Here is a 15,951-nt window from a genome sequence, read left to right on the forward strand (position 1 = left end):
TTTTTTTCTACTAATACCTATTCATTAATTTCATTTGCAAGGAAGGTACTTGGTAGCTATTTTTACTTATTGGTCCTTGTCCTGCGTACTTGTTAAAACAACAGTTAAGTATGCAGGATATTTATAGGATTTATAGAAGATTATACTTATTATTTAACAATATGCGTTAGTTTAGATAATTACACAGTGGTTCCATGGCAATCTTGACTATATGCGGGATTCGGGATCGAAAAATAAACCAAAATATTGTGCAAACTATCAAACAATATATGACATTCTACAGGGTGACATAGAAAAAAGTACATTGCATAATGCCACACAATAGAGGACAATAAAATAAGAAAAAAGTTCCTATGAACATGGGTCTGCAAGGCCTTCGGTTAAAAGATACGGGGTGTTGAATTTTATTTTTGTTTGGGTTTTTTTTTGAATATCTTTATGAAAAATGAAGTTTATGCTGTAGAAATACATAATTAAGAACAATTATGGATAAGAATTATGGAATCGGCAGATAGATTTCATAATAACCTAGGAATATTTAAAAGATGCCGTCAATCATTAAGAAGAAGAATGGAAAAATGTATTGAAGTACAAGGGCAACAATTTGAACATCTTCTAAAAACTTAATGTTTTATTTTAATTAATCATATTTTTCATCATACCATTAAAATTTAATTGTTGAAGTATTTATCATTGTTTTTGCAAATAAAAAAAAAATTAAAATTCAACACCCCGTTTCCTTTAACCGAAGGCCTTGCGGACCCATGTTCATAGGAACTTTTTTCTTGTTTTAGTGTCCTCTATTGTATGACACTATGCTTTTTTCTATGTCACCCTGTATATCATTGTAATCAGAAAATAGAGAGGAACCCAAAAGACGAGAAAAATACATGGCATTCCGTTTAAAAAAAGAACAATTGAAGAGTGGAAATTAGAAAGGGACTAAGTACCAAAAACAAATTGTTGAGATAATCAAGAAAAACTGCTAAAACTTTAAATATTAATATTAGCACTTGGAACTTTTCCTAGCACATAAAGCAGGGTATTTAGACCATTTCTATGTCAAAAAGTAAATTTTGGCCCTTTCTAATTTCCACTCATCAATTGTTTTTTTATACATTTCTTTGAAAGCGCAACAAAAAATTCTAAAACTAAGGCTTTTACCAGTTTTTAAGTGACGATATTAGCAGGAACAACTACTCTACCGGCTGTATGCCACGACTCGCATTGAATTACATCAGCAATTAAAAGCATACGTCTTTCAGACTTGTTAGCCCTCATCAGTATACCATATGCCAATGAATGATCCAAATGTAACCGAGGGCTACATCTAGTGGCCTATGCCAATTTGGACTTACCATGATGATGAGATTTGACAATTATGCTTGCAAAAAAGGTTAAAATTTTGAATTTCAAGAAACAAACTTTCTAAAGGTCAATTGTAGTCTCCTAATTAATATGACCACATTAAAAATTACACACAGCATATTCATATATACAGGATGTCGATTATTTTTTAACTTCAACTTATTCTTGTTTTGTTTCTCTATTTTCCATTAGCAAACAGTAGACAGTCTAGGCTCTTATTTTAAAAACAAGTACGGTTCTAATATAGTAATTATGTCCGATTAAAATTTAAAACAAAAAATGGTGAAGGCGCCGCTCGATATGCACTGTGACATAAAATCACAGATATTTCCTAAACTGTTAATTTTGCTGAGTTGAACCAAGAGGGTATTATCATTGGCAAATTCTTCAGGGAACTTATTTTTGATACAGGCAGATTGCGATCGTCATCTATGTAAAAATTCGGGGTTGTTAACCATTGGGCATAGTCCGCCCCTGTCGTTCTGGTCATAACGAAGCTTCAATTCAACATCAAAAACAAGCTGTACGCTTGTGTTATCGATCACCAAATTTGGATCATGCTGAAGTTAATAGTTTAGGGACTGTAAATAAAAATAACTTTTTAATTTTCACATTTGGGGCCCGTAACTTATTAACGAACAATTTATATGAAATACTGATATTATTTTGATCTCATCTATTTGTTCGACTTTTTTGTATCAAGTACCGGGACACTCTGTATAGCAATTTTCGCAGAAATGGAATTTTAAGAATTTTTTATATTTACTTATTGTATCGTCTCTATAGCAAAATAAACGAGTATTATTTAACAAAATTGTAGTAAAGTTAAATACAATTTACCGGTAGTGTTACATCAATGGTAGTTAGTCGTATTTTCTATATAAATTAAAGTCGACAATGTATAATTGTGTAAATTTTGAACATATTTTTTTTATCGGTGATTGTTATTGGAATAAGGAGAAATAAAATCAGTATGGGATAAAATTTTTGTGGGGAACTGCGGGCTTGTTTTCACACCTCGTTCAAATCTACTTAAACCCGTGCATTATTACGGCCCGAAGTCGTTAAGAGTCCGACAAAAAGTGCGATCATTTTTTCGAAAAGACGGAAATATTCAAAGGACGGGGCACGCACGCATAACACCTCGGTCTGTGTATCACTATCATTTGATTCTACTTAGGTCTTTTTGGCTTGTTACCGAACGGCATCGTGTCATTTTTTAGGGATTAAAGGGTTGGTCCGGTCGGAAAAGAGATTTTTTCTCATGGTTAACGGAACGAGCTGAACGGTCAAATTTTTTTTGTAATTTGTACAGTATAATTTTCGAATTGTTGCGCAACAATTGAATTTAGGTAGAGAGGACGCTGGCTCGCTGGCTACCTGCCTACCTGGAAGGCTTTTCAAGTTTTAGGTAAAATATTAAAAAATTCATTCATTATTTAATAGCTTTTAATTACAGATCTATCATTTTCTACAAGTGTAGTACAAATAATATATCAAACATTATAAAGGCTTATTCCAATTAATTAAAAAAATGTTCCTAAAAACTCTTATCATTTGAAGTCAAACAATAAAGTTATCTGATGTAAAAAAATCTGGACATGTAAAAAATATGTAACATCACAGACAATATATTTAATTAATGGTATTACAGGAAACAACTGTTCTACGGATTACATGCCCCGACTAGCATTGAATTGCATCAGCAATATCTAGTAAATAGCTATTAATGCGTAATTATCTAAAATACAAATTCAAAATGTTATTTCTAATCATTATTATATGGAAAACACAATACCTGATATATTGCAATAATTAAATTACCTGAAGAAGTCGACAAAATATCTTGGTATAGTTATACAGGGTGTTAGAAGTTTGAATGCCTTAATTTTAACAGACGATATAATACAATAAAATAAACAAAAAAACTTATATGACATGAGTCATAAACTCGACCATTTCCCAGAAAAAAATTATCAAAATCTCAAACTTGATGTACAAAGGTTCGATTAATTAAGGAATGTAACTGCTTGCATAGAATACCATAAATTCAATGTGTATCACTTTTTTTAACTTCTTTATGCTTAATTCTAAAAAATAACAATTAGCGTTGTAATAAATCTAAAATTCGATAAAATTCATATCGAGCAATGTGACAACGGCGCGGCGGATAACACGTACTAAGCGTCCAGCAATACGCCATTCAGTTGGTATCTGGAATTGGACCGTGTCTGAGTGTTTTTTGCGTACCACTATTTCCTTTTCTTCACGTGTTTTCCAGCGAGTGCACGAAAATTGGATTCGTAGGTGGTGGACATTTTGAGCATGTCGTAGTTTGTTTTGTACTTATGCGTTTAAAAATTACTTAATTTTGCTTTTTGGTAAATACCTAAATTGTTTTTAATACGTATGATTATTTAGATGATGTGAATCTTTTTTTTTCAAATTCATAGTTTGATTAAAAATTAAGTTCCTGTTTTAAGAGATTCATAATTACTCAAATTCGAGCTAAAATACACAACACTATCTTCGTACTACGAAATCGATACATTTTATTTTATTTATTTAAAAACCCGAAAACAATTGTCTTGAAAACTCAATGTTCCACGAAAGTTGTTTACATTTTTTCCGTAGAACAAGTCTGCCGCGTGCACACGTTGTATGCATCAGCTGTGTAGCGTTAGGTCTATTATATGTTTTGTGGCGTTAGTTTAAGCGCTGTTGTCACATTGCGATGAAACTCCCCAATACTCACTGTATTTTGAAAGCTGTTAATCTTATGCCCCTGTAATATACAACCATTTTGTTCATTTATGATTACTGTATCTCATGGCTGAAATAATGGCAGTGAAACTTCTTACACCCTGTAGATAGATATACAAGCTGGAACCTACAAACGGCAAATATTGTCAAAGAAATTCTGGGATTATTACCTTGATTTAAGAATTTGAGAGACTTTTTGGTTATCTACCACCTAAAAATGCTCTACTATGCCTTCAATTATCTCAAATTACGTACTATTGAAATTATTGAATATGGTATTATTGAATGGGGTGGAGTGTATGACAGTCACTTACAAATTTAAACACTTACTGTTCAAAAATGGATAAATATATAATAATATAATATAATGTATAAAAAAACATTACTTTATAACAATAAGTGACAGTAATTTTTTGTTCAACCCCCGGCCAAGGGTGAAAAAAGATAAAACAAAGGGGTTTTTCAAGATAACTCAAAACGGGTAAGGGCTAGAAAAAAAAGATTTCGGAAATTTAAAAAAATCATAAGCAGAAAAATGCTACACCTGCTATATATCTAAGAATGCGTTTTTGTGCCACAAATACACTTTTCGCAGTTACGGAATTTCCCCAAAATATTATACCATACCTAAGCCTAGAACTGACTTGTGCATGATACAGGCCCATGACTGTTTTTCACGGTAGTACACGCTTCAAATTTAGAAAAAAAAATAACACAGTGAATGTAGTTTGGATGTTAAATTATTACATTGTTCCTTCCAATTTAGAATCGTCCAGTTTTGAATAATGAAAAATAGGTACGTTTTCAACTTTTACCGTACATTATTAAAAAAATACGCATTCTAAACCGGTCTAACTTCAGTATCGTATGAAAAACACTAAAACAAAACTAATTGTAGAGGGTCTATGATTAATTTTAATTCTGATGGAAATGGTACAGCGTTTACTGCTCAATTTTCCTTAAAAAATATGAGCAACCCACCTGTTTTTGACGATAACTCCTTCAATTTTATTCTAATTAACTTTTATAAGTGTTCATTTTGAAGTTCTTTTTGAGTACTACAAAAAACTCCAGGGGTGTTGCACACGTAAAATTAATCCTTTTTCTGTTATTTGACGTTAAATACATCGATTCGAGTGTATTCCCCCCAAAACAAGTCCCCTTCCACTAACCATATTTCACTTTACAAAGGACGTACTTTTTAAAAAACTATTTTCTTTATTTATAAGCTACATTTTTGTTCATTACACTTTTTTTAATAAAATGCGTAGTTTTTGAGTTATTCGCGAAAAATACTTTGAAAAAATGTTTTATTTCACTCAAAATTCCAAGTTTTCAATCGTGTATAACTAAAAAACTATTGATTTCTCGAAAAAATTCTTCGAATATTTTTTGCTGAAAATTTGATTCTCTATCGATTTCCAGCGTTATTTTTGAAAAAAAAATTCCACCCCCGAGAAAGGGTGTCAACCCCCAACAGGGTGGAAGCGTCAATCGGCGCTATGTCACTATTGTTCATTGACCTTTTCTCTAACTATCTGCCAAATTTCAGTTCAGTTTCAAAGAATTCGGAGGTGAAAAGCTTCAATGACTGTACTAAAACGTGGTCAACGATAAAATTTTTTACTTCCGTATCTTGAAACTATAAACTTCAAGCTTCAGTTTGCTTTTTTTAATTGCTCTACACTGTAATAAAATGTATGGCAAAATTCCTCGAACTTTCCATAGTAACCTGTTGCCGTGGAATGTGTTCAAGTAAAATTCATGTAACATTTATGTAATATTAAATAAAACCTTTCAAACATATAAGTATTGATTATATATGGATTTTACTTGAACATTCCGTGGCAACAGGTTACCATGGAAAGGTCGTTGAATTTTACCGTACTTTTTATTACAGTGTACGACCATTTTTCGCCAAGATAGAACCTTTTGAAAATCATCAGAAAATTTAGAATTTTATTCTATCCTTTAATTTTTGTTACTAATTTATATCGTCTTTTACAATTTTATGATTGTGTTATTTTATTGACATCTATACAAATTTCTCACATATTTTCGTAAATAAACTTATTATTATATAGGTACTCGTACTTGTAAGGCCCTGTTTTATAAACAATCCATAGAAAAAGGAAAGAATTTTAAAATTGCGTATAATACCGAAGTCAGACAGAAGCCAAATTACTTTTTCAAAAGAGAAATAATTGTCTAACAAAAAAAAGGTTCCGTCCCACGTGTCCGCAGTTACATGCAAGCAAAATTCTTCGCGTATAGAATACAATGCATCGGATTCGCCTAAGGTACAGGTATTTTGAGCAATAATCTTAAATTGATGTCTTTGCACGAGCACCCACCTCCTACGGGGATCCATCGCGTGTTAATAAAGGACGATCCTTTGTTGCTACTTAAAAATGCGTCATTTAGCAATTGAACGCTGCTTAAACAAATTGCCATTATTACCAATGCCTAGTAGTACATGTTATTATACAGGGTGTAAGCGAAATATTTTGTCAAATATTGATGGCAGATCTACGTCATAAAATTCGATAAACATGCGTCCGAGAACGCTTCGTTATATAGACGCAACGCGTTGTGCAAAATTAATGAACGGATACGATTCAAGTTAAAGAAATAACATATAACTTAATTTTATTATAAAAATAATCTGGATTTTTCAAATCTAATCTCATTTTACCGATAAAATATTTCTTCAAGAAAGATGGGACAAAATTATATACAGATCTTCCTCCCTCTAGTTTTACCCGCCCCTGAATGATTCTAGTTCGTAATTAATAATGGGCAACATGTATACATTTTTTCAGATGTGTAGAAATGATCTATAAACATTCAAACATGTAGTGAAAATCCTAGAAATCTCTTAGAGGTTGTTAACTAATAATTATTCATAATATAATTAATAATAATATATCAAATAATAATTATCAAAGTTTGACGCAATATAAATGTTTTAAACTGGTGTTCTAAAGTGTTAATTCGTGACGTCATTTAGTGCGATCCTACGATCCAGAATCGAGAAGATGAATGACAGGGACAAGGTAGGTGTCCCTACCAGGTTGTAGGTGTTCTGGTCTCGGCACGACTAAATGACGGCACAATACATTCTCGATCACGTAAAAAAATTTAAGTTTTTACATAATTTTAAATATCTATAATTAATTTGTACCATTAAAGAAGTTATTTTTTTACCATTGTCAGTTACAAATTTATACAGTTCTAAAGGAAATTAAATTTTCATGCAAGCCGCCTATTTTCGCTTATGAAGGATAAAAAAGATTTTTAAAGACTACATTATATTATGGATTTTATCTTCCTCATGGTACACCTCAAGAGTTGTTGCTTTTTTGTTTTAATTTTAATTATATTCTATTTATCTATTATTATATTATATAATTATATTCCTTTTTAAAATTATAAATATCACTCATGTTCCTAGACTTAATTCTAGATTTCACTCTGCTTTACAATTACCCACACCTCGTTCCAATTTACTAATAGCATCTGTCATATATCAAATGATTTCCAATTAAGTATCAAAAGTATGAAGATCGACTTGATATATTTTTTCTTATCTTATATGTTACTTAGCTTATTTGTTTTATTTGTGTATTATTGTTTATACTTCAGTTATTTTGTCTGGATTTTTATATTTTGATTGATATATATTTTGTGTAGCACTTATATTTTTATTAACACCCAAGTTTTTTGTCTGGATTTTATAATTTGATTGCTCTATTTTGTGTAGTACTTATATTTTTATATTTAAGCTAGTTTGTATTTTTCTTTTTCAATTTAGTTAATAGTCCAGTCATTGAAGGTAAAATATGGAGTTACTATATAATTTGCACCAAAATTTGGATTTAGGTTCTACTTACCCTCTACTTCAAACTTGACCCAGTGCCGAGGATTGTTTTTTATTTTTTTTGGGTGAAAACTACCACTATTCGAAAATAATTATAGAATTGTAAATTCGAGCGTGTAATATGTTGAAATCATCTTTAAATAAGCAATTATGATGAATTGAAAATTATCAATCCCTAAAAGTCACCCCCTCTGACAGTAATCATTAAAAAATGATGTTGAAAAATATTATTCAGCAACTTGGAATAATTTGTTGTTGTTTGGCAAAATTATACGGGAATATGGTCATTGACTGGACTATAAGGTTTTTGTCTTACCTTATCCCGTAACTGGGACTTTGATTTTGTAAATTCTAATAAAAAGAAATATCTGTGCAAATTTTAATTGGTTTTGTAGTTGTCCAGTGATGGGCAAACCAGTTACACACTTGTAACGTTACAGGCAATATAGCTCCAGAAAAATTCCGTTACTTTGTAACGACGTAGTTGAGTCAGTCTGAAAACTGTTAAATACCTCGAGGACGACACATGTTGGTCTCTCTGCTTTGTCAACCTAATAACACTGAATACACTCTCACTACAGGGACGGCACTGGCTTGATAGAATTGACTTCTAAGTAAGCAATTTTCTACTTTTTGACTATTTCTGTGTTTATATCCGTTTTTGTGAACTTTTGACACTGCTTTTTAAGCTTAGCTGTATGCTGTATCCTTTAGAATCTTCGCCATAGGCACAGAAGGACCTAAGCAGATTGGAAACTAGATGACTGCTTTAAGCCTCTAGCAGTGCGCTTGCAATAAATTTTTAACTATGTTTTGAAATTAAAAAGTAAATCATTACTGCAAATGATTACAATATATTGGTACGTCACAAGTAAAGAGGTGCTATACAATGCTGATACTTAGTTAAAATTTGATTTCCATCAGTCCGAAAAAAAAACTGGTTTTGGTTTTTCCGGATTTTTGCAACTTTCATGTGGAACCTTTAGTATAACTTTATACATTATTTTCCTCCAATGGCTTGATTTCAGGTCCTGTATTCATACTAGCCAGAGACATCCACTCTGGTTAATGAACTGCGAGATATCAGAGTCGACGTTTGATCACCTCGGGATGGCTCTGCAAATTGTCAAAGCAACTAAAATCTGCTTTACAGGAATGATTCGCTAGATGCCCTCAAGTATCATCAACTCTTTTGGTTAGGTTTTCCACACATACGAGCTCTACAAAGAACTTCGTAGGGTCTCGTTCCTTTTGCTAATAGTACTCTGTTACTGTCAATTTTAATTTTCAATTCTCGCGCCATGGTTTGACCGAAACTACACACAAGTGCACAAAGATGACTTTTAAATTTAAACAACAGTAACTTTTTATTCTTTATCTCTCGTAATAGAAGTTACGGCGTTTGATTTGAAGCAACTTTATAAGTAATTCAATCACATTTCATTATTGCTTTTATTTTAAAAATAAAAATCATATTTACAATTACTCACAAAACAATATTTTCAAAGTCTCAAATTACTTGCGTCGGAATAAATTTACACTAAAGTCTGTAAAAGAATCGTTCTTTCATTTTGAATAAAACTTATCAGCAGCTCATCCAGCCTTTCATTGTTCCTTGCGATCTGCCTGCGAATTGCCTGCTTAATCTCTTCTTTTACCCCTTTATCCGATCCTCTGGTGCCTATCCTTCGTTGCCTGAAAAAAATCAATTAGCACCAATTTCTATACTTTTTTATGCAGGGCATAACTTTAAGTGGGGGTCAGTGTTTTAAGAGTAATAGAACGTGTTTCCTGGAATACTAATCCGAAATTATTTTTTTTTTTATGAAATAAACATTCGAGGTATGAAAATTACTAAAAAAAATCCAGTGTTCACGATGGAATTTGATTCTGAAGATCAACGGTAGCCTATTTAAGGCACCCATTCAAAGTTAAGCCCTGTATATTACCCTAAATGTGGTAAAATGTCCAAGTGAATTTGACCGCCCTGACTCGTCCATAGGTACGTGATTTCTTCCAAAATATCCACATTTATTATATAATTCTGAAAAGAAAAAAATCGTCTGATATTGCTAATCAGTAGCCACCGCATTCACTCACCTGAAAGTTATGATACTGAAACGACCTGTGCTGCTGAATCAGTTCCAAAAGGGGAGGTACGAAATCTTCTTCCTGCGGCCAATCCAGTTGGACCAATGCAAATATATGGCCGATCGACAGTTCGTTGTAACTATGTTTTGCCATGTTTTCCTTTAAAAAAAATGCAATTCCTTGTATGAAACTGTCAGATTTGGATAGAGAGAATTACTAAGCGACTAGAGATATATGAGATCGAGTGATGACAGTCGAGAAACTAGTCACCTTATTCAAGCTTGCTTATAGTACTTCGTTGTAGGTTCGTTACCATTTTACGCCATCTGTTGAAAAACAGCAGGAATTTATTCATCATCCCTATAGTTAAGGCTCTAGGCCAAGTTTCATCAGGTTTGTTAAACTTCCGTGATATTTTTGTAAATATTATATGCGGGGCCATTCACAACTTATTCAAAAAGATTTGGATACGGTGCATTATAAGAAATGGAGTCAATATCATAAAAAAAATATTTGTAAAATACTTATTGTTTCCAAGAAAAAATTATTGAAGTTGTAGTATTTTCAACCTTTACATCGCTGGGCTACCGTAGTCTCTAGCGTTATTCGCGTTGTGCGCTGTGCACAATGCGCTCTTTCTCCAGGTGGCTTCAGGCGATTCCGAATACTCAAATCCGATTTAGTATTAATGTTTTTGTGATAGTATTTACATTAATAATAATAACACTTTATTTGTCCAACAGTATAACCATTTACAGGACAATCCAATACAAGTATTAAAGTGAAGAAAGGGGAAAAAAACAATACCTAATAAGCTAAGCTAACACCATTACGTAAGAGGGAATGTAAAAATTTAAGCGAATTACATTAGCTTTTCTAGTGTCAAAAATGGCTTACATGTTTAGCAACTCACGAGTTGATGGATATCGTTTTAATTTAGACAACATGGGTAAGACAGGCCCAAATGTGTTTACACGTCGGTGGACATGGAATTTTGAACAGTTGTTGCACACCTTAAGACCACAAATTAATTTTATTAATTAATAATAACAATAGCAGCAAAACCAGTTGAATTTGCTGAGCAGATGAATTTTTTTTACACTTTGCCGTCATACCGGTCGCCGACTGCGTGCTTTGCCTTGCACATGGTCAGGTTTTTAGGCAGTCGAGGTCCCGTCGCATTGCGGTCCCTTCTGGGCTGAGCTGATTGCGGTCTTTTACAAAATCAGTTGCATTTGGTAATCGTACACAATCCTGCTCAAGCTCTTCTTTAAATAGTCGAGGTATTGTTTCAGTAGTAAAAAAATGAGTTATATGGAAAAGGAAGCTCGTCTGGATCGCATCGCGGTCTCCCAAGATTCTTTGAAGAATATTGGTGGAGAAAGCGATGCAACGCAACGAGCTCGGGAAAGTCTAGTGCAAATGCATACATTAGAAAACATGGGAAGGAACTCCACCGGGCGCGATCGAGGCTAGCACTCTGCTTTACAGTGGACCAGTTTCCCGTGCCGTGTAGAAGTGCATTTTTAAATAATTTTCGAACTGCCCGTTTTGATTTTTTTTTTAGATAAATTTTAAATCACCCTATATAGTAAAATAGGTTAATACGAATTTTGTTCTTAAAATAATCGTGTCTGAAATATTTTTATGTATTTAAGTTACTTCCTGTAATTTTTTAAATATTTTATATTTTTTTGTAATTTGTAAAGAAAAAATGTATAACTTTTATTTAAACAAAAGGAAATATGTATTTTTGTTGTATTACTAATTCCATATTTTTATTAAAATAAAACTTGCTCCGAAAAATATTATTTTTTATAACGAATCATAGGTTTCTTGCAAACCATTTGCGACGTTTTGTTTACACATATACGTTCGCTAAAAATATGCAACAAAATGTGTGATTGCAGCCACAAAAATTTAAAATTTAAAATTAATAATTTGCACTTGTGAAAACTAATATGAGTATTCAGAATATCCCTAGTATCTAGCTTTTACCTGAAACTGAAACCACAACTCTCCACTAAGTCTGTGCCCTTAAGAACTATTTTGCACCAATTTTAAAACATAACACACTTACTTTAATACACCTCAGAAGTATTTTGACCAGGTACTGTAAAATCGTCAGTTTTGTAAGCGGCAAATAATGCAGATGCTTTTGGGTTCCTCCTACAATTAAACTGTTACTCAAATTGCCCAAATTACTCATCGGCAGTAGAGGAATTGTTAGCAATATAGGTTCCAAACAAGACTGAAATGAAAACAATTTCTTTGTGCCTCTGTGTAACTCTAATTTAAAAAATTACTCACACTATAATTCTTCTTGATATACAAAATGCTTGAGATCCTTAAATATCGGTACAGCAATAAAGCTGGATCGGTAATCTTCTGGAGGAACATCAGAGCCTCATCGTACAATCCTTTATATAGAGCGTAGTCTATGACGAATCCAGACAACAGAGGGTCTAGCTTTAAATGTGCATTCATCTTAATAAATTCTGAAATTATAAAATGTAGAGACTATTACATTGATACAGAAATTATTTTGCATCCGATAATTATTACCCCTTTGGAGATTTTCTGATGAATTCAGCAGGTCCCAACAATTAACGCAAACCAAGAAATTGCTGTGAATATACTTCAGCTCGGGCTTCTCTACGGTTATGTAAGGAACGGTTGTATGTACCACTTCACCGTCACTTTTTCTTTTTTTACTCTTTGGTTCAGTTACAGGATTGGGCAGAGATGGATCTGCAGAGAGCAATAATTAAGTTGAAGTAATTTAATTAATTTTGATCCATTTACAAGAAAAAATTACTCAATGTAACTCGCATACAGATATTTTGATTTGTTGAATAAATATCGGGTGTCCCAAAATTCACGCAAGATTTGAATTTTGTGCCAGTTCAAGGTTATTAAAAATGGAACGCTACACGAAAGAAAAACAAGTTTTCATTGTTGAGCAATAATTTAAAAATAACTACAATTTGCAAACTACAGCACAATTTTCATACAAAATATTGAGAAATTCGGGGAGACTGGATCAATTAGTGATGTTAAACGTTTTGGCTGTCCTTCAACAAGTCGCTCAACACAAAACATCAAAGCAATTCGTGAGAGTATTATTAAGAGTCCAGGTCAAGAACTGGACATTTCGAGAAGCTCTCTACAGCGTATTCTCACGAAAGATTTGCATCTTCATACTTACAAAGTTCAATTGACTCAAGAACTTAAATCTACGCAGAGCGAAGAGATTTCATTGAATAGGTTATGGAACAAGTAAATGCTGATTATTCAAACAAAATTACCTTATTTCATTTTTGCCTTGATGGTTTTATTAATCAACAAAATTGTCTCATTTCAGAAATAAATGCACCTACATGTCACTATTTGGTGCAAATTTTGGGCTCAAGGCATCATCGGACCAGTCTTCTTCGAAAGTATGGCTGATTAAGCAATAATAGTTAAAGGTGCTTGTTATTGCAACATGATAATCCAGTTTTTTTGAGCCTAAATTGCAAGATATGGACATAGACATTGCCACATACCATACGGCACGAGAAATAATTTAATTATTGCACGAGTGATTTTTGTGACATCCAATAAATTTTTTGCTTGTTAAATTTCTGCATAAGTTTTTTAAACAGAACACCCTATATGCAGTGTGTAACTTTAAATAGGAGTCATATTCTCAGTGTGCAACTACCCAGTAACGGCATAGACAAAAGTTTAAGTGAACTTTAAAAAACCAATAGAACATAACTATACATTTAAAAAATATATACTAAAACACTGACCCATACCTGTAAATGCTTCCACCAGTAGGTAAGAAGTGGCAATTTGACCAGGGCTTGACTCTGGAGTTAAACTTGCATTGTACTCATATAAACAATAAAGAAAAAAGATCGCTAAACAAAATAACAATTGTTTATCTTCCAGTGGATAGGTCTTCGACTTCGACTGACAGAAACTTACGATCTTTTGCCAATAACTTTCCTTGGACCTGGAAAAAATAATAATAGACATTGTTTCGACTACATTAAAAAATATATTACCAGTTTGTTGTAAAATTTGTCAAATATGATTCCCAATTAAGTTGTTTTCCAATAAACTCCATCACACCAAACAGTTTTATCCAAGGATCTTCAATTTTTGGCTCAGTCTCCTAAAAGTCTCATTATAAACACAGTCTACATTCATATATTAACACAGTACTTTAATATAAACTATATAATAACGTAATGATTAAATTGACTGCAATTATTAAATGATATATACCTGTATAACTGTAGTACTGAGGCCTAAATAACACAAGTAAAACTCAATAGCTTTATGCAATAATTTGTACAATAATTTTGAGGTTAAATCAATTTTTATGTTCACATTAGATAGAAGAGGCAACAAATCACAGACAAGTAACTTCCTGTAAGAATTTACAGGGAAATGGCCATCGACGCTATGCTTTTCTGCACTTATTAAGGTATCTACTAGACGAGGCTAAAAATAATGTGTTATTAGACTGCAGCAATATTAAAAAAAAACATACTCCGTAACTTGAAATAGCAGTAGGAAACCTTTGTAAAAGTAAAAGTAATAATCTGCAATGCTCCATAGTATCCTCACAGTGATCGGCTGTGAATAACAGAAGTTTATGTTGTACTTCTGTAAACATATTTTGTCAATAAAATAATTTTATTCCTAAAAATCCACTGTACTTACCTGACGAAATATGTCTAAACATTTCGCATAAAAACTGCTTTTCCGAATCATTAGTATCTGATTCTGCTCTTAAAGCTACAGTAATTTTATCTATTTCTTTCCATAATTCTGGCTGTTGCTGGAATTTTCCTATCCTGGAAATCATTTTCATAAGTTATTTTTTTTATTGCAAAAGTTAACTTACAAGTCACTAAAACATTTAGCTGCCTCCTTAATGTGGCCAGCATTCTTCTCTATTAGATACGCTTCGAACTAAGAAACAAAAACATTTAATTATTTTATATAGATACACACAAATACAGTACTACCTGTACACCAAAATTATTAGGGTATAAAGTTTTGGCAGTTATCATCCAAGCTTTAGCTGAAACAGGATTTAATTTTAAAGCATTCTTTGCCCTTTCTATCACATAGTCTTCATCTGATATTTCTAAATCGATTTCCATTATTAAGTTTGAAAATATCTGTTGACTATAACCTGCAGAAACGTTTAGCTTTATTTGTCACTTTTGACTTTGACAGGAGTGAAAGCAGCATACACAAACATAAAATAGAGCACATGAGTGAAGCACAGGTACGTATGTACCAAAATGCATAGACCAATTATACTATATAAAGTGAATCTGTAGTATTGTCCCAGGTTACAGTCTCTGTTCTGTGGTATTGTATTGAGTTTGTTTGCAGTTTCCGCATCTAGCGCGTAGACCACAAACTATTTTTCTTATTGAAGATTGAACTCTTTTTATAAAGGATTTTTAATTTTTATAATGCTGTTTATATTAAACTAACGCTATTAATAACATATAAATGTAGTGCACACTATAAGTTATTAAATAATAATAACAGAATATTTACAAAATTATTTATTTTTAAACAAGAACTCATAAAAGAATTAGTGATTGAATGAAATATTGTGGCAGAATCGCCTCATTTTTTACTCAAATATGAAGAAATTTTTTATTCCATTTAGAAAATTTAATTCTGCACGATTCGATGTCTTCAACAATTAATCGCCGCACTGAATATGAAATAATAGCTAATTAAATAAATCTGTCGAAAACCCCGGAAATAACTATTAAATTCATAAATATAACGTGGCTAATAATCTTAGTAAATATACCATGTATTAG

General features: G+C 32.2%; 1 protein-coding gene across 1 annotated transcript; it reads right to left on the reverse strand.

The window, feature by feature from the left end:
- Window positions 1-9,150: 9,150 nt before the first annotated feature.
- On the reverse strand, window positions 9,151-15,331 carry LOC108907175 (integrator complex subunit 10). Its single transcript, XM_018710724.1, has 13 exons — window positions 15,130-15,331; window positions 15,006-15,073; window positions 14,822-14,955; window positions 14,649-14,764; window positions 14,381-14,599; window positions 14,158-14,267; window positions 13,906-14,105; window positions 12,668-12,853; window positions 12,413-12,600; window positions 12,183-12,353; window positions 10,112-10,261; window positions 9,961-10,055; window positions 9,151-9,706 (listed from the first exon to the last, which is right to left on the reverse strand). Exons 1-13 carry the CDS (start codon window positions 15,265-15,267, stop codon window positions 9,547-9,549), a joined length of 1,935 nt encoding a protein of 644 aa, XP_018566240.1. The 5' UTR covers window positions 15,268-15,331; the 3' UTR covers window positions 9,151-9,546.
- Between the last annotated feature and the right edge of the window lie 620 nt (window positions 15,332-15,951).

This window comes from Anoplophora glabripennis, unplaced genomic scaffold, assembly GCF_000390285.2.
Source record: "Anoplophora glabripennis isolate ALB-LARVAE unplaced genomic scaffold, Agla_2.0 scaffold87, whole genome shotgun sequence".
Taxonomy (NCBI): domain Eukaryota; kingdom Metazoa; phylum Arthropoda; class Insecta; order Coleoptera; family Cerambycidae; genus Anoplophora; species Anoplophora glabripennis.

Excerpts from the sequence above, each read along its gene's own strand:
- LOC108907175 (XM_018710724.1), bottom strand. The coding sequence starts at position 15,267 with ATGGAAATCGATTTAGAAATATCAGATGAAGACTATGTGATAGAAAGG. Across the intron at positions 12,601-12,667 it reads ATCAGAAAATCTCCAAAGGG|AATTTATTAAGATGAATGCA; the intron begins GTAATAATTATC and ends TTATAATTTCAG. Across the intron at positions 12,354-12,412 it reads ATATCAAGAAGAATTATAGT|TCTTGTTTGGAACCTATATT; the intron begins GTGAGTAATTTT and ends TTTTCATTTCAG.